The 19,935-nt window shown below is 37.5% G+C and overlaps 1 protein-coding gene across 1 annotated transcript in view; it reads left to right on the top strand.

Annotated features, from left to right (window-relative positions):
• Nucleotides 1–19,935, top strand: part of SLC7A11 (solute carrier family 7 member 11) — a 103,020-nt gene that overhangs the window by 67,378 nt on the left and 15,707 nt on the right. The window contains exons 8-11 of the mRNA XM_072621053.1: nucleotides 10,488–10,611; nucleotides 13,936–14,039; nucleotides 15,329–15,425; nucleotides 18,257–18,406. Coding sequence (XP_072477154.1) covers nucleotides 10,488–10,611; nucleotides 13,936–14,039; nucleotides 15,329–15,425; nucleotides 18,257–18,406 — 475 coding nt within the window. The remainder of the gene's footprint in view (nucleotides 1–10,487; nucleotides 10,612–13,935; nucleotides 14,040–15,328; nucleotides 15,426–18,256; nucleotides 18,407–19,935) is intronic.

Raw genomic sequence — 19,935 nt, 5'->3', positions numbered from 1 at the left:
ACATTTTAATTTAGTTTGGGCTGTACTGGGGAGTTTTGGGGGCCCATGTTGGATACTTCTTCTCTAGGCAATTTCCTAAGCCAGTTTCTTCATGTAAGAGTTCCTTGTATCATTTAATTCATAAGCCCTATCTTCACACCTATCTCTATCCCAACCAAATATTCACACAAAATAGCTAAACCCTTTGGGTGGAAGGAACTGGGGAAGAGAGTTGAGCTGGATGCTATGATATATTTACTGTATAAATGAGCCTCCTCTGCTCCCGCTCCTCTTTCCTGGTGATGACATTAATTTCCTACTGCGTTCCATCACCATTGGCTGGTACCTCAAGAGTTGTGGGGCTGAATTTGTTCCATGGCTTAGACGTCCTTGTTTGTTTGCACCTTGGAGCTCCCAGTTGGTGGCCGCCAGCCGCTTATGCTGTGCTGTTTCGATGCTTTATGGGAAAATGTTCATATGTGGCTGCTGTGTTTGATATTAAATCTGAGATGAACTTCAGAAGCTTTCTTGCTTTTTATTAAAAATGATTTTGGCTGGGGGCAGTGTTATCCTGTTCATAAATCAGGTGCTCTCAGAGATTCAATAATTCAGAATTCACATGAGGATATGATGGAATAAAATATTTCTTTTTCTTCCTCCCCTACCCTCCCCATGCAAAATTTACTTAACTCTCCCTTTCCTCCTCTCCACTGCCTCTTTCTATTTATTTTAAGTCTTCTTTGGGGAGGTTTGCACAGATGTGTCCCATGGCCAGAGAAGACAAGGCAGAAAAGGAGAGCCATCAGTGGGTAATTGCTTTTGGCTTGAAGGGACTTGAACTTGATAAGTTTTCTGAGTTTCTTTTTCTGCCCAGGAAATAGGCTATTTTGTTTGTTTGTTTATCTATTTTAGAGCAATCCCAAGTCATAGACAAGTTCCCTTGCCTCTCTGAGTTTTATTGCTTGGTCTCTTATGAGGGATGGCTTAGAAGAAAAGCAGGTTGATAAAAGGAAAATAATATCAGTAATATCAAAGACTTGAGAAGGCCTCCCTGTGTCAAGTTACAGGTGGCAAAAAGATTTATGAAAACATAAGTGTTTGCTTTTCAAAATATTCTTTCCTTAAGCCTTCACCTCTTCACATTTGAAAGGCAAAAAGAAGAGTATTTGGGAAACATAGTTGAGAGGAGAAATCTTATGAGGCTTAGGGTTTGAAGAAATTTTAAAAGGCTCTAAGGAAATAGAAGGTTGATTTATTTTTTTCTCTTCTTTTAACAGTAAGTAGGAACAATTAGAATCCATAAGGATTACTCATAATCGGAATGACTGGTATTTTTACAGCTGCACTTTTCCCAAGATTCTTAAAGGCTTCCATATGTAGTATGTAGTTTTTGTCATAAAAATCTTATGTGTTAATCATAGGAGTCCTTTAAATAGTGCCTTTTGTACATATGATTTTACTTACCAAAAATGAAATTGCATATTTTCAAGTACCTTTTAAAAAAATATTGGTGGTAGTGGAGAAAAGATGGTACAAAGACTTTTTTTGATGCTCACATCTCCTTTTTCCATGGGAGCAGGATGTAGTATTAGGAAAAAGGATTGGATTTATATGGGAGAAGTTGGATGGGAGAAACCGTGGGAGTGGGGAGACTGGAAAACCTTCATGAATGATGTGGTACTCAAACTGATAACTAAACTGGGCTTTGAAGAAAGGATTTCTGTAGGTAAAAATTGGGAGATGATAGGGAGTGATGATTGTGGGTAAAAGTGTGCAATGCCCCATGGGCCTACATTCAACAGTGACCTGGGTTCTGCCCCCATTTTATCTTGGCTATGTGACTGTGGACAAGACATACTCACAGGGATTGGCAACAGGACAGTAGTTTACAGGTGCATTTTTGAATGTGCCCCAGTGGTTCCACATCCGGATTTCCCTTTGCCAGGGAAATTTCAGGTCTATATTGAAAACAAAAACCAAAAAAAGAAACAAATGATTCTTGTACTATTTACTTTACATGGCTTTTGTGAGGAAAGTACTTTGTATACTGTAAAGTACTATTTCAGTATGAGTCACTGTGATTAACATTTTATAGCTATCTGTCGTATCCATGCCTTGCATATGGTAGACCCTTACATGTTTGCTGAATTGAGTGGAATAAAATTAGCTTTATTTTTAATACTCTGAGGTAAAGAAAAGATACTCTATGGAGTTCACATGCTAGGTAGACTAGTCAGATATCAGTGAGGAATGAGAGAAAAGCTGAGTAGAAATGAGGTCTAGACAATCAGCGGGCGTGGGGAGGAGGCATGTACATTGCATAGGGCCAGCATTCATAAGACTGCACCCTTCTGATTTGCCAGATAGAATGTCATTTGGACAAGTTGTAATAAGCAAAGAGAAAGAAAAGCCTTCTTGCAAAGAGTGTATCTATCTACTGTTACCCATAAAAGGGTCTTGTAAATATCTAATTTTTAAAATTAATGCATCCTTGACAGTATAAGCAATATATTTGTATCCTAATAGCTCAAAATGTCTTAGAAAAATGACATTGATACAAGTGGCTGGGCCCAACCTTAGAAAATGAGAGGAAATCAGTGCTAATGACCTGATTAACCTAAAATGTTCTTAGTAACCTTTTTTCCAGGTATCTGCAAGACTGAAAACTATCACTTGTGGCATTATTGCCACCAGAAAGATGAGTGAGAAGATATCAGCTACCGTCAACTCACATACCTATTTTCTTAGCACTTGAAATTCTTGATCATATCGATATTGTTGAGGGTATTGTTGATGAAAATGGGATGAGAATAGAACAGGAAAATTTTTTGTTCATCATTTTTTATAGCACCTACCTTTTTATAGTCAGACAGTGGACCTCAGTCAACTGTATAAGGAAGTATAAGGTCCTATTGTATTTACTAGTTGCTGAAAGAAATGGGAAGGTTTAATTTGGAGAAAAGGGGATTTATGGAACATGATGATAATTGTCTTTGACTTAAAGCACATTATTATTGTAGGAGGAGTTACAGGCTGCATTATTGGAAGGGGTGACCCTGCTCTGCCAATGAGGCAATCATGCATCCTTGAAGTATTGGAGCATAAGGAGTTTATTTTAGCTCTTTCATGAAAGCTTTTGTCCAGAACCTCGTCATGCTGGGGAAGTATCTCTGGATGTAACTCATGGATATGATATCCATGGGAGATAATGTTTGGAAACTGATTATCCATGGTGATTGTAGATAGTAGTAATACATCAAGAATAAACAGAGAGAGAGAGGGAGAGAGAGGGAGAGAGAAAGGAGAGAGACAGAGAGAAAGAGAGAGAGAGAGAGAGAGAGAGAGAGGGAGGGAGGGAGGGAGGGAGGGAGGGAGGGAGAGAGAGAGAGCTTTTACAAACTTCTGAAAGTAAGAAAAAATGAGTTGCAGGAAAGAATTTTTTTTTTTGTTTTAGTTTTTGAGTGCTTAATATGAAATGGAAACAAATGTAACCTGCTCATAGTTGGGAGTATGTTATTATAAAGGCTAAGGTATTTCTTCCTGTATACTTTACCCATGTTTACTCTAATGCTGGGGTAAAAGCAGATCTCTTTCTTCTCATTTTAAAATTGCTAGCAACTCTTCCTTTCCGCTGAAAGGTTTGAGCTGTGGGTGAAGTATCAGAAATGATCAGATCCTTGAAACACATAGTTGAGATGGCTTAGTGGTCCGTATATCCTCAGTCTGGTCTTGGTGTTTTTTTGTATTTTCATTTTCTTCAATATCTTCATTTACTTTCGTCTGGCTTATTTGTGAATCTCTGTGCCTTTCTCTATGTCCACCATTCATTTTCCTGTCTTTTAAATCAGCCTGTTCATTTTTTTTTTTTTTTTACATCTCTTTGTTTGTGGAATTTTCCCTCTGTGGTGATTGGTAAAGCTTAGATGAGTTTTCAGGGTAACTGAAATTTCAGGCTAAAGTCTTCTGGCCTTGTCACAGAACACTCAGAAATAAGGGGCAGGAGCTTGACTCTGGAATTCAGCTGGGGCCACAATGTACATGTCAGTGAGAACAGGTCGGTCGCAGCATCACGCCCTTCCTTGGCCCTAAAACTTGTTCTGAAGCTGGACTATGAACCATAGACCTTGGCGGGTTTATAACAGGCTTGATTAAATTCACTCTTCCTAGTTTTTGTTCCCCTCTTTGTCTCTTGGGGTTAGTTCTTTTTCTCTTTTTTTCCTTATTTTTTAAACAAAGTACTATTTGTTTGCAGATAATGACTAATTTAGTTTTTTTTTTTTTTTTTTGGAGGAGGGATCTGTACCTGTGATTTCATTGGTGCGAGAAACAACACTTTTTGCCAAGATGAATCTGCAACTACTCAGTAACTTAAAATTCTAGAGCAAGGGTTCTTAATTTGGCATGTATATATAATTTGTATCTCAGTATAATTGGTTTTCTTCACAATCGTGTTTTTTATTTTAAGCATTTAAAAACACTGTTCTAAGAAGGACCAAGGGGTTTCATCAGATTCTGAAAGATGTCCATGACACAAAAATTCTCTGTTCTAGAGGGCTGCTAAGGATGCTAAGTGACATATTTAAGGTCATCCATCTACTATATATCAAAATGTGGAACTTGAATCCCAGACTTCCTATTTCAGAAATTAGTTCTTATTCCATTATTAGAAGGTAACTTCATTAAGGGTAGGCATGGTTTCATTCTTTGAACTTTATCTCCAGTGCCTAGCATGGGATATTAATAAATACAAACAATATAAGTTTACTCCGATTGATACTTCCTACTCCTCCATCAAATTCTAGATGATAATTATGATAATAATGATAATACTCAAACATCCCAGTGAATCTGTGATGTCAATAATATGCGCATGTGAGTATTCCTTCCAACAATGCAAATCCTATCCCATCCATATCCTCTAATAAATCTTCTACAAATTGCTGAGGATCTTGCTGGCTTCTTCTTGACATAGCAAGGATACCCATGGATCATGTAAGCTATCCATCAGTTATCCCTCATTCTCACCATGGGATCAGCCCATCTGCTGACAACAGCCTGTTCATGCCTACCATGTGCCTCTCCGTTGACCTTTTGTAATTCTCATCTTTCAATTTATTCAGAGATTTTCTCTGACTCCCAGTCATATAATATTACTATTGGTTCATTAAAAAATAAAGAGATGCACTTTTGTTTCCTTTGAGAAGTGTGGAGGTATTAAAAGGACGTTCCCCAAAGGCAGTCTTGAACCCCAGAATTATAGAGTTATAGAATCTGAGAACTGGAAGGTATCTCAGTCACTAACTCATCTAACCTTTATACCACAGAAATCTCCACTATGACATACCCAACAAGTAGTATGTTAAATTCTAGCCCTTCCTCTTAATCCTATTTAATTCTAGGCTCATTTGTAGACTCACCCCATTATCCACATGTTGGACCTGCCATATTTACTTTTAATCTTGGTTGCTATCCTATGTTAGTCATTCCCCTAAATACAAGATTCTACAGGTTGGCCCACCTATTCTTTCCTGTTTGAATCTTGAAATACAGAGGGAAATCTGTTTTAAGGGAGCACAACATGTGCTTTACATACATATGTGTGTATGTACACATTATATACATGTATGTATGTATATTCACTTGCTACAGATCTATCCCTATAGATAATAGTGTGAAGCCTCAGTAGTTCTAGTACAACCTGGAGGATTCATTGTTGGCTCCTGGCTTGAGTTGTGGATTTCAGTACCTTGGAAAATTTGATTTGCTCCAAAAGCATAGGCTGATTTTTCTGCAGATTAAAAAGGATTGGTTTGGCAATATTCCCTCAACAGCTTCTACAAATCTCATAAAGACCTCTTGTTAGTCTGACCTTCAAGGAATTTCCTGGGCTGTGGCATAACTGCAAACTGAGCTGGACTTCCTTGGGTTTTCATGACTCAGAATGAAAGCCATTCTCAGAAAAAAATTTGTAAATAGTCATGACACCCTGCCCTTCCACCTCCCCCAGCCCTGACCCTACTCCTGTATCTGCACAGAGGCTGTTCATAATACCTGTAATGTACTACCTCTACCTTTCTTCCCTCTAATTGTTCATCAGATAAAATTAATCATCAGTAAAAATATTAATAAATATAGACTATAGAATCTTTATGGAAGGTGAGCAGAAATCAAGAATGAAAGGGAAAAAATTTCTAGATAATGCAAGCTGCCTTGACTATGTTTATTATTTCCCTCTATTATTACTAGCTATTTGCCTTTAATCTAAAGTTGTTAACCTGTGCTAATCATTCCCTTTGGTGCAAGATTTTATGGGCTAGCCCATCTGTTCTTGGCCATTTGAGTCCTGAAATGGAGAGGTAAGCCATATTAAGTATTAAAGCCTTTTAATTAATTGAACTGCTGTGCTTAAAATTACATTTGTAAGTATTGACTGTTAATGTCAAGGTAGAAATTGGATCTGTTCTATATCTGTTTTCCACCTGATTTAAATGGAAAACAACTTTTGATCACCAGCTACAGACACAGATATTAAAGCTAGGTGGCCCCTCAGAAATGATGGTAGTGGTAGTGGTACAGCTTGAACATGGATTTCTGGACTCCTAGTGCAGAATATTTGCATGAGACCACACTGGCTCCACTTAGCTCACTCTTTTTCTCACTCTTTTCTCTTGGTTTCTCCAAGTGGTTTTTATTTTGTTTTGTTTTATCCAAGAGAAGTTGGCATGTGGTTGCAGTTATGTTTTCTAAGCAGCATACTTCCTAAACTCCAGTTTGTTCAAGCATTCCCTAATTGATGAGCACCCATTTTGTCTCTGGTTTCTCTTTTCTGATCTCCTCATTCTTCTCCTCCTCCTCACAGATGTAAGACACATACCGCCATCATCTTTCCATAAGAAGTGGATTATATATGCTTGATGTGGGAGGGAATTGGGAATGAAGTCATTGTCATCTTCTATAGTATCTGGAATTTAAGAGTTTTCTCCAGCTTTTAAGCTAATTCCATTAAGGAATCTTATCATATTCCAAACATTATAAAACAGAATGAAATGGCTTTTAATCAAGTGAGTAAAAGTAGTTGCATCCTCATGCTCTGTCATAAAAAGTATTTTTTCCCTCAATAACAAAATTTCTAACCAGCAAAAGGCTAGTTTATAGGGTGACTTTTCCTTCATAAAGACCTTTAAAATTGATGTGGAACCACCAGGGTTATAACTAAAAATATCTATGTTCAGAATTATAATAACAAACTTAACTAGAAGTGAATTTGGGGGACTCAAATTCATTGGCAAATTAGGCAGAAGGAAAGTGAGTTATTCCCTGAGGTTGAGTTCTATTCTAGTCTCATGAGCCCAATATTAAATAGTAAGATAGGATGAAAAAAATCCTTATCTTTTGACAATGGAAGGAAATAGAAGGATGACAGATAGTGCTGACTTTGCTGGTAGTATTGGATAAACAGGCATGGTTTCACATAAGGAGGTCCCCAGTTCTAATTCCTCCATCACTCTTTCCATTAGCAACCAATATGGATGTATTGGTCCTACCTCCATATTTAAGAATCAGTTCACTGTACCTCACTACTTACAAGATACTTTCATGGTGTGGGCACCCCCTCTAAGAATGGTGATTGCAAATCCTTCATGATTGCTTAGTTTCATTGGCTAAAGAATTCATCACTTTGTAGTTAGCCTAGTAGTACTCTCCTGAATTACTTCAGATTGTTCTTGAACAACACAAAACCATAACCAGGCTTATATTTAAAAGCTTTCCATCTTAGTATTACTTGTCTAAGCTTGTGCTTCACTGACATAGCGTTCAAGAATACAAGGCCAACTCCATAGAAACGTAAAGCATCAGATAACTTCAAGAGAATTCCTCATTCATTTAAATCCATGATCCATAGAGGCCTTTATATACCTACTGAGAATCTTTTTTTCTTTTTTCTTTTACAAATGAAGAGATAATAGCATAAAATGACTAAGCAGAAAAGACTGAAAGAGCAAAGAGGAAAAGCTTAGTTGTAACTAAGGTTTATGATGTTCACTGAGTCTCTTGTTGGAGACCTTTCCTATTTCTTCCAGCTTCTGGAATCTTCTCAGTTACCTTCCTTATGCTCTGTGTAGATAATGTACCCATTTATTTATATGTCATCTCATCCCTTCCAATGTAGATTCCTTGAGGGCTGGGACTATTTTTGTCTTTTTTTTTTTTTTTGTATCTGTAGGGCTTTGGCACATGTAGGCAATGAGTGCTCATTGACTGATTATTTGGTTGGTTGGATGAATAACTGTCTATATACTTGCCTTACTTTTTGTATTTTCTGTATGTGTTGTAGGTAATCACAGTTGACCATGAAACTGTTTTATGCCACTCATCCCTTTGTTGAACAAATGCTTTGTTTTATTTACATGTGTTTCTTGGCAATCATACAAGCAGCAGTTCATGAAGTGGTATGAAAAAATCCATAGAAATCTCTTGACGTTGTGAGAGGGCATCATCAGCTACTTTCATACCAGGAGATTCAGAATTTGAAGTCCAATGTTTCTCTTTGTCAAGTTTCAAAAATTGAGCATCATAGGAAATTTTGTCTTTCAGAAAAGATGAAATGATCAATTTCTTATAGTCACTGTAAGTGTCTGTATATGTAGAAGAGAGGTAAAGAGATACCAATTTCCCATTTTTACTACAGCCACCACAATCCTAGGTGAGGAGGGGCAGGGTCAGACTAAGAAAGAGCTTCTATGATATGTCTTAACTGGGAGAAAGTGTACCAGGACACCATGAGGTTTCAGTCCTGCTTTCTGATTGTTTTGTAGGTACCCTCTATATTTTGACACCCCAGGACAAAACTCTAGTTTCCTTGGCTCTAGCTATGGCTCCAGGCATCAGTTGTATAATGAACAGTCACTGCTGACTAGCTAGTTTTGTTTGTTTGTTTTGTTTTCATCTTGCTGCTGTCAGAGGGCAATATGACTACTGCTCAATATAAGTCAATGATTCTGTATGCTAAACCTAGGGAGGTTCTAGAGGTCAATGGTCAAGCACATAGTGTCTTTTCTTCTTGTCTGGAACTTAATTTTCATCTTGGAGGAAATTATACTGAGGTCTTCTTAGAAGCATCCAACAGTATCAAGGTTCTTTGGGGTTGATAAGCACCATGGTTACAAAACAGGCAGCCTTTGTGCAGGGAGATAAAGGTCCAAGTTTTGTGAACTGGAAAAAAAGTCTGAGGAAGTGATTATGTTAAGCAAGGAATGTATACAGAGAACATGGCATCAAATTACAAGGGTCAGCAGCTTCCTGACTTTTTCAGCATATTGAATGAAGATACAGCATTGCCTGTGTTCTGTGTACATCTTCATACTGCATTAGGTCAGCACTTGCCAGCCTTTGCATTTAACAGCAGGCTACCTGTGAATGAATGGGATTCTCAGCTGTAGCTTCATAACTTACCTGGGATCTTGGGACCTTGGACCTACTGAACTTACAGCAGTGGGGGTGCAGACATCACTGTGAATTCTCCTGTGCTGTTCTATCTCTGGGAAAAATTGGCATCAGCTGTATTTTAAATTATTTTAAAATGGTAATGATGCTTTTTTAAAATTCCAGAAGGATTTTTATGAAATATAATCTTCCCCACTGCTTATAATAAAGAAAAAACAGTTGAATACACAGAAGCACACAACAACTGCTTCTAACATTTGCAGCATTATACACCCATACTCCTCTACTTTTCTACTGAGAGATGGGACATTTACTTTATTACCTGTTCTTTGAGACCAATTCATTGTAATTAATCTGAATTAAGGTACCTTCTAGTGCTACTGTCGTTAACATTATTGTAGGTATTATCTTAATTTTTTCCCCTTGTTCGAATTCCTGTTTTCCTAAATTCTCTTACACTCATTTCTTAGAAAATCATAATATACCATTATATTCACATACCACCATTTGTTCAACCATTCCTTAATGGATGGGCACCATTTTTCCTAGCTTTATTCTCTTCTCTCCTGGCTTCCCATCCTCCTTTTTTTCCCCTTCCCCTCTCTTCTTTCCTATTGTCTTTTCATTCACTATCACCAAAAAGTACTGCTGCAAATATTTGGGGCATATTGTCACTTTTATTTTTAAGGATACACTGGCATAATCCTTCTAAAAGAGATGTTGTGTGCATTCTTTGTGGAAGAGAATTGCACATTAATGAAGCTTTGAAGCCATTATCAGCTTCGATAGCAGTCAAGATTCAAGAGTTTTTAGTGGTGTATAAGCTAATTCCAATTTTGAGAGGGATTTTTTTGTTTTGTTTTGTTTTGTAAGTGACTACTCTACAAGGCTGAACTTAGGTTTGAGCATGTTACCTCTTCCTGATGTATGTTTGAAAGCCAGGAAACGGACCTATCATTCTGGAAGGAAATAAGAATAAAGGAGTGACTTTTTACTTGTTTTGGTTTCAGGAAGTACATGACAGATAACAGATGACTGATACATAACTGATTTCTATATTTCAGAAATGTTCCTCTTGCAATATGTATTTCAATGGTCATAGTCACTGTTGGCTATGTCTTAACGAATGTGGCCTATTTCACTACCATCAGTGCTGAGGAGTTGTTGCTGTCCAATGCCGTGGCAGTGGTAAGTCCAAGTTAGGGAAAGTGCAAACGCAAAATGAGTTATGGAGCTGAAGCGATTTGATGATGGTTTCTTCTGACAGAAAGTTGTTGAAACTCTGATGGTGGGCATCTGGGCAAGGAAGTTGAAAAAGATCTTAGATAAGATCTTAGATATTAGCTTTTATGAAAGTATGTTAAAATAAACAACTTCACTTTCGTAGCATCCCTTTCCTTGGCCTATTCCTTTTAGTTTATATAGCTAGAATTCTATAAAACAAGTATTATTTTTTAATGATCATTTAATGCATTTTCCACATTAGATTTTTTAAAATAGCTAAGATAGGTTCCACACATGGAACTTGGAAAACTTTCAGTGTTGGGGATGTTTGGGGGCAAATTTATTAATTTACTTTTTGGGGATATAGCTTACCACTGGGAAACTCAGAGACTATACATTGAATCCAAACAATAATGTATCATTGGCGTTCAAATTCATTTTCAATTGGGATCAGTGTAGTTGGAAAATGCATGGGATCTGTCTAACTAAATGTCTCAGACCTGTCTTCTTCCCAAAGTTCCGCTTCAGGATTTCAGAGTTGACCAAATTGTAGACATAACAACTGATTGACTCTTCTCAGAAACAGACAGTCAGCAAGTGCTTATTAACAGGTCTTCTCTGTAACAAGCACTATGCTAAATGGTGGATATTAAAGGCAAATGCCAGTTCATGTCCTTGAGGAGCTCACAATCTAAGGGTACATAGTAAACTAGGTATAAACAAGATAGAAGCAGTATCAACTGGAGATAATAAAGGGAGGAAATAGGGAAATCAAGAGGGATTGTGAAAGATTTCTTGTAAATAATCACCTCATGGTCTATGAAAAAAATTATACTAGTGTTGTTTTTTAGAAGAAGAAAAAAATTAGAATCTCAGAGCAATGAAAGGGCAAGTCATTTGATTTCTCAGTGCTCTGGGACACTCTCTAAGAAGAATTTTCTTTACCTGAGAGTTCCCTGTATCAATGATATAACAGATCTAGTTCCTGTCCTTTGGCAATGGAGAAACAGATTAGTTTGTGAACCCCCAGTCCTGGTTGACTGTCCTTTTTAAAACAGTACTACTTTCTAAGTATCTACCCAGCCAGGATTACTAAGAATAAGCTTCCTAATCCCTTTTGGACACATGTGGGAGTTTAATGTGCCCAGAATGATTTTGATCACTGTACCTAGCCATACCAAAGAGCTCAAATCATACATGTATTTTACTCAATTCAAGTCAGCAGTGTAATTTTAACATTTAATGGTTGTCAACCTTTTTTTTTTTGTCCTGATATGGACTAAGACAATAAGGTATTATCTGTATAAAAGGCAATCAACCAATGATAGATATTTTTATCTTTGTGTATATTTGTATACCCAGTATATAGCATAGTGCTTTGCACATAGTGCTTCATTCATTCATTTACTCATAGCAGTTAGGAAAGTATGCTATGTTCTATATTCTGAAGGAATAATATTACAAAGTGCTGATTTTTAAAACCTCTTTGTATATTTGTTGTTTGTCTAATTTCCATGGAACTTGGCATATAATTTTGGAGGAGCAAGTTTTCTGTAGGTGTGTTCTTATATCCTTAGAGTCTAAATGTAAGAAACAGTAGAATGCATTTGCGATGGGTAGGAAGAAGTTTCAGAGGCTATCCTGAGTTCCTCTTCTACTTATGTAACAATGGGTATCCATGGGTATCAGAGAAGTATTAGGATGAATCCCAGCTCTCCACTGATAATATGGATTAACTGATGCCTCAAAACTGTGTCCCCAGTTCTTCCCATGCCTGATAAGTTGCAATCAGTAGCTCAAACAGGTCTGACTGAGTAGGGATGATGGTGATAGGCAAGCTTTTTCTTCCCCTCCCATATAGCACCTGCTTGTATAGGAATGTTCTCAAATGGGTCATGGGATTTCCAGTTTTCTATTATATACAAAGATCAGGACACCTCTTGATCCAAAAAAAGTAGTCTCTGAGATGTCTTGTGGACTAGAAGAAGGAAGTGACTTTCTTTTCACTTAATAATGAGATTAGAATCTCCTGTTCCAAACTGACTTCCTATGAGTAGAGGTCTCAAGGAAATAGAAATGATCACTTTACTAAGGAGAATAGAGGAGATGTAGAATTGTGACTGAACATCAAACTCTGGTTTTGTTTTAAACTCTTCTCTCCCTAAATCCTTCTCTCTTCGAAACTTCCTTATTATTGTTGAAGGCACCACCATCCTCCCAGTTATCTTGGCTTACAGCACAAATATCATCATCTCCTCACTCACACTCACCTCTCATAGAAAATCTGTTACTATGTCTTACCATTGCTACCTTTGCAACATCTGTTCTATACTTAACCTTCTCTTTACTCACTTGAGAGACCACTCTGATTCATGTTCTTACTTCTTCAGTTCTGGATGTCTACAAGAGTTTTATGATTAGTTTCTCTGCTTCAGGTTTCTACTCACTTCCATCCATTCCCCATTCAACTGTCCAAATGATTTTTACTGAAGCACAGGTCAGACCTCTTCTACATGTCATCTTCTTACTCAATAAACCACAGTGACTGCTTATTACCTCCAGGAGCTAATACAAGACCCCCTGTTTACAACCTGACCCCCTTCTATCTTTCTAGTTTCTTAACATTTACTTCACTTCTCTTCATGTACTTACAGCCATTGACACTCTCTGATTGCTCCTTCTACGCAGTTTTATCTCCTGATTTTTCTCTGTCTGTCTCCAATGCCTGGAATGGTCTTGCCTGTACACAAAATATCTTTCTGTATATAACTAGACATCTATCAAGATCTATATGGATATGGATAAATGTATGTAATGGTTTGCATGTTGTCTTCTCCATTAGAATTTAAGTAGAACTTAAGCTTCTTCAAGGCAGGGATAATGGTTTTGCCTTTTTTTTTTTTTTTTTTTGTAGCCCCAGCAACTTAGCACAATGCCTGTTATATAAGAACAAGAAAATAAATGCATGGTGAATGACTGCTTTCTTATCTTCTGATTCCGCTGTTTACCTCTCTTACCTATGGGCTTCTGAAAGATAGGGTGACTCCTTCCTGTCATCTTTCATCAACTTCTTTCCTCCCTGTCTCCATTAGACTAAATGTACTCATGTTTGACCAACTGAACCTTAAAGAGGTAGTCAATCCAGTGTGGTCCACTTCATAAGAATAATTTTGTCCCTTATGCAATTGAGAATTATTATTAAGTCTATCTTTATTCTTGAAAAGTGCTTAATTTTTCTTTCATTTCATGACAGTGTTTGAATATCTCTTTTATTATGTCTCTCTCTAGACCTTTGCAGAAAGGCTTTTGGGAAGATTCTCAATAGCTGTCCCAGTCTTTGTTGCTCTTTCCTGCTTTGGCTCCATGAATGGGGGCGTTTTTGCTGTCTCCAGGTGAGTGAATAGATATGTATCTAATCAAAAGATGTGCTGAGCCAACTAACCAAAATAATGGTTGTAGAAGCAGAATGAGGAATTGTGCTAGGGTAGAATCATTAGATAATTTCTATGGTTCCTCCTAGTTCTAAATCCTGTGATTTTATGGAGTTTCCAAATGGGGAAGAAGACACTGAGATTTCCTTTATTGTAAACCGCTGGTATGCTTTTTGCTTGAGGCATTACCCTTAACTTGATGATATCCGTTTTGTGGTGGGTGAGGATTAGTATTGCCTTGAGAGTAGCATGTGTGATAACAGGTTTATTTTTGGCTATGAAAATCTCTTGAACCTAGAAAAGGCCATGAGAAATTACTATCTATCTAATTAGACAGACAGACAGACAGATAGACAGATAGACAGACAGATAGATAGATAGATTACTGATGTAGATGAAGACGCTTAGTGGACAGGGAGTTGGCATTTTTGTTTTTGTTTTTTTAAAGCCAGGAACCTGGAATCAAATCTTACCTTAGGCACATGATCCAAGTGTTCTAGAAAGCTCACTAAGGTAATAAGTTTTAGAGATGTCAATTGGAATTGATAGAGGAAGTTCCTTAGGTTCAATCCCTATTTGAAAGAGGGAGAGAGAGAGAGAGAGAGACAGAGAGAGAGAGCGAGCTTATCTTGCAAAAGACCTTTTGGTTCCAATTTTATCATTATTGTCACTATAAAAATTACTATTATAATTATCACCATTATTTCCAGACTCATTTTCATCATTGTCTTCACTGATGTGTGAAAAAGGCCCTTCCCCAATGTAGATCAGTGAGGTCTCTCTAAGCCTCAGATGGTTGCCTGGGGGTATGGAGAGGTTAAGGGACTTATCTAGGGCCATTCAGGCTGGTACGTGGGAGAGTCAGAACTCAGATTTGATGACTCTGAGGCCAGAACTCCAAGCCCCAATGTGGTGCTGTCTTTCTTAGATTAAACTTGAAATGATTAAAGCTGTCAGCTTTTCCATTGTCAATATTATTTCCCACTGTTTTTTTTTAAACACAGGAGGTAACAATAAATGAGACATGACTATTCAATCTACTTAATGAACAATAGTATATGGTTGGCAAATTTTGTATACTTCGAAATTCAATTTCTTTCACTGTTTACATAGTCCTGCCTCAAAGGAGAAATGCAAAAATTCACCTTGGGAGAACTGAGCCCAATCTGTCTGAAAAGATTCTGGTTTTCTCAAGTTTTCCTTTGTGGAATGAACATTTATAAAGTCAATCCACATTTTTCTCCCATCAGGTTGTTTTATGTTGCTTCCCGTGAGGGTCACCTTCCAGAAATCCTCTCCATGATTCATGTCCGCAAGTACACTCCTCTGCCAGCTGTCATCATTTTGGTAATGCATATTAACAAGTGTTCCTCCATGAAACTGGGGATAACGGGTTTGCAAAGATTAATTCAAAGAAAACTTCTCAGGGGCTGCTTTCTTCTCTCTTCTTGCTGAAGCATGGAAGGGGTAGGATGAGACTTGCATGAATTGTATTTGGTCCATATAGATTCCCTTTTCATTACTGACATTTATATAATGTTCTAAAGTTTGTGAGGGTCTTAATATATATAAACTCTTTTGAGTCTTACAACATGTCTATGATAGATACTTCAGATGTTATTAGGCCCATTTTATAGATGAGGAAATTGAGGGCTCAGAAAGTTTTAAGTGACTTTCCTTTGTTCACACAACTAAATACTGGAGGCAGGATTCAAACCAGTTCCCAGTGCTCAGGACCAGCACTCTCCACTATCCATCATTGGAAATATAGTTTTAGAGCTGAAAAGGACTTCAGAAGCTATCTCCTGCAACCCTCTCATTTCATAGAGGAGGGAACTGAGACCCCGAATGTTAAGTGTATTTTCCAAGGTCACACAGGTAGTATTAGCAGTGGGATTTGAACCCAAATCTTCCAAGTACTCTTTTCATTATAATACACTGCCTCCCTTTGCTCCATCTTTCTTCCTAGTCATATTTAACTCTCCCAGGCAGGTAACTAAAGCCCATCTCATTATGATTTTCCTAAGAGTTTGAAGGTTTGAAGGGAAATGATTAGCTTGACCCCTGTCACTGACTCAAAGCCTTGTAGAAAAGTCTGTCTGAGTAATGAGGCTCAGAATCACTTAATTGAAAGTGAAACTCAGTGCTGTAGACTGAGAACACCCGGGCTCATCATAAGACACCTTATAATGAAAAGCAAAGACAATTACGCACAAAGATAATGGAGGAAGACTTGGGCTGTGCGAGTGATTCTGTGATTAAAAGTGAGACAGTTGGTGAGAGTACCTGAAAAGAAGCATATATACATACTAAAACAGAAATTAGGATTGCAAACTGTTTCATTTAGAGAGATCTATTTTAGAAAGATGGGGCATGATGGAATGGGAAATGCTCCTGACGTCCATTGCTGATGTGATGTAAATGCTTGCCTATTATTTTGCAATACTTCATTGTTGTGAGGTGCACCAGATAAGGCATTGTCTGGTTTATTATTTTTTTTAACCGATTTAATTTGTTGCAAAATGTTCCCCTGAAAAATTCTTTCTAAAGTACAAGTTCTCCGTAAGCTTCCCTTGTGAGAACAGAACGTATTATTTATTCTGGGGAGAGGGCTTTCATTTAAAGACCAGACTGTCACTCAGGTTGTCCTTGGTATGCACAGCTGCAGAGGCACTTTGTGCTGATCTCAGCTTCTTCCCTATTTTCTGCTGTCTTAAGGGTCAGACAAGGCAGGCATATAGTGAGAATAACTTTGGAGGGAAAGAAAGGTCAGTGGTTTATATTCAGGGGCAAAGGTACTGTTATGTAGAGATGCCCACATCGCAGGTGTGTATCTCAAGGAATTTGTTTGGGCAGCATTTAATAGAGGAAGAGCCATTGGTCTTCAAAATGCCTTATGCCATTATTAGCAGTTATCACCTCACATACTGTCATACTTCAAAAACAAAAAAGAAGCAGGATATAGCACATAGATTTATCTCTTGTCTGCATTATTTTAATAGGCTTCTGATTGGCTTGCCAACGACCCCTTCTCCAACATCAATCCTCCACTTAATGGCCAAATTTTTAGACCTAAACTGGCAATTGGACCCCGTCAAATCCCATTCAAGAAGCTCCAATGCTTTTTTATTTCTCTTCAACTAAAAAACAAACTCCCTTTGCTTGACATTTAAAAGTTTTTCAGTTAGGTCTTAACTTATATTTTGAGACTGATTGTATATTACGTCTTGTCATTGTCTACATTTGACCCAAACATGTCTATTGCTGTTTCCCATTAATGACCTTCTGTCTTCTTCCTTTCTATCTTTACACAGGGTATTTCCCTTGCCTAGATGTTTTTCCCTCCACCTCAGCCTCTTGGAAACCCTTCCTGCCAAACTTAGCTCAACAGCCATTGCTTACAAGAAGCCTTTCTTAATTCTGCTAGTTCTTGATGCTTCCCCCAATCCTTGAATTTATAGTTATTTTGTTTTTACTCCTGTGTATATGTTATTCTGTATAGAATGGAAATATATACCAAAACTGGGTAAGCTTCTTGAGGGCAGGAATGGCTTGATTTTTGTCTTTGTGTCCCTTATGCCTGGCATAATTTTTGTTTTATAAATTTTTATTGAATTATATTGAATGACTTTAAGGCAACTACAGGTCATCTAATCCAAGCCCCACCTATTCCACAGAGAACAGGAAACAGACACCCAAAGAAATCAATTAATTAGCCCAAGGGTGCTCAAGTTACTATGATCTCAAAACAAAATCAATACCAAGTTAACCATTTTCAACTGTAGCAAGTGTCCTAGATATTATAAGAATCCAGGTACTCTGTCTCCAAAGTTTAATTTCTTTGACTTGGTATAAAAATATTCTCCGGTTCTAAGATGAAAGGAACAAGCCCACAACCAGATGCTCATATTAAAGTAGACTGGCCCCGTTCAATGGCCCTGTTAGTCATTCTGTTTGCCGGTGGGTGGGGTAATAATAACGACCTTGTTTTTAGTTACATTGCAAAATGCTGCTCTTAGGCCACTGTTTCTCCCAATATGCTGGTGGCTCACGGTCTGGGAGGCCTTTTGAAATCCAATTAGAGGCTGATGCTCTGTAGTGCTCTCGTTATTTATTTGTTCTGTTTTGCTAGACTCAGTTGGGATCTTTTTTTCCTCTCTTTTTTTCCTCACTCACAGTACCCTTTGACGATGATAATGCTTTTCTCCGGTGATCTTTATGGTCTTCTGAATTTCCTCAGTTTTGCCAGGTGGCTTTTTATAGGACTAGCAGTTGCAGGGCTGATTTATCTCCGGTACAAACGACCAGATATGCATCGTCCTTTCAAGGTAACCTCAGTCATTTTAATGGTTTTACATAAATCTTTCTCGCCTAGGCATAGTTGTTCACTAGGGACAATTCCGTGATGACACTGATGATGGGAGCCTCCTTGAATCCAGGGCTTAACTTTTCCTGGCAAATGCATGCCCAGTGGATTGGATTTCCTTTTGTTGGGAAAGAAAAAAAATCAGTACCAGCCTATTGTCCCTGAAGAAGGAAGCTCTTAGTGAATTTGTGGTTTGTTTTCTCATGACCACACCTATTGGCTTAAAGGGTTGAAAATTTAGACAACTTCCTTCCAGAAGTCTTCTGTGACAAACTGTAATAAAAAGTTCTTCGGATTGTCAAGAATCATAAAGACTTCCAAGGAATCAAATAGAGATTTATGAAAGGCTATTCATTATTACATTATTCTACTGGATTTGTGATCTCATCGATATGGTTCTTACAGGGGAGTGCTGGTAAATGTTTAATGACTGGTTCCCCAGGTTGGGGGGAGATTAAACAATTAAATTCAATCTTTACTCTTAGCATTTTCTCCATCACTTTAAGTCTTCACAATGAACATAATGATATATCCTCTGATTTGTAGCATTTGCTGAATCCAGAAGTATAAATGAGTAATCAACTCTCAAGAGGCACTGGTTCAGTCCACCTGTTATTTCCTCCAAATGATGAAGATTGTAGGTCATGCCTGAGTTCTCATTTAATGCTCTACATGGCCATATCCTTCCATAGAGCCAATGGAATTAAAATGTACTGAGGAAATTTCATCTTTATATCAGCCCCCAATACAGAATCTTGACCTTGCCTAGATCAGAGGCAGCTAGGAGGTGTTGTAGATAGGGTACTGGACTTGGAATCAATAAGTCCTACAAACACACACCACACACACAGGCTCTTTGATTAATCTTGGGCAAGTCATTTAACTCCTTAACCTCTAAGCCAATATGTAATATGTTAAATTCAAATAGAAGTGGATTGCTACTGTCCTCATATTAACTTAGAAAATCACAAACTCACATTTTCTATGTAGTATTGTATTTTTTATTCATTTTATTAAACATTTCCCAAGGATACTTTAATCTGATTTACTGCACTTGGGACTATGATGGGATGCTTAGGCCTGTGGGTCAAATGGTGCCTCTTCTCCAAGCAACTTTCTATGGTTGTAAATTGCAGAGAAGATACTCACCAACTTTGGTAGTTTCTTTGGGAGTTCTCTATGTTAAAGAAATCATTATAATCATTTTATTATTATTATTCTTGCTATCTTGATAATCTACCAAAAATATCCATTATATGTGATGAAGGCCTTCCTCCTTATATCTGGAGACAGACAGTTAAACGCAAGAAATTAGAAATATTTTGAGTATTTTAGTATCATTAACATAGCTACTTGATGTTATAGTTTATTTTTCTAAAGCATATATTTGAAAAAGAGAAATAAATATTAAGTTCATATTTGGGGGTAGAGTTCAAGGAGGATACCACTTTACAAAATGTCTTGTTTGTCCATCACACCTTTCCTTTGGAA

This window comes from Notamacropus eugenii, chromosome 6 (assembly GCF_028372415.1).
Source record: "Notamacropus eugenii isolate mMacEug1 chromosome 6, mMacEug1.pri_v2, whole genome shotgun sequence".
Classification (NCBI taxonomy): domain Eukaryota; kingdom Metazoa; phylum Chordata; class Mammalia; order Diprotodontia; family Macropodidae; genus Notamacropus; species Notamacropus eugenii.
The sequence above is the reverse complement of the archived record's forward strand: the minus strand, read 5'-3'. Positions and strand labels throughout refer to the sequence as shown.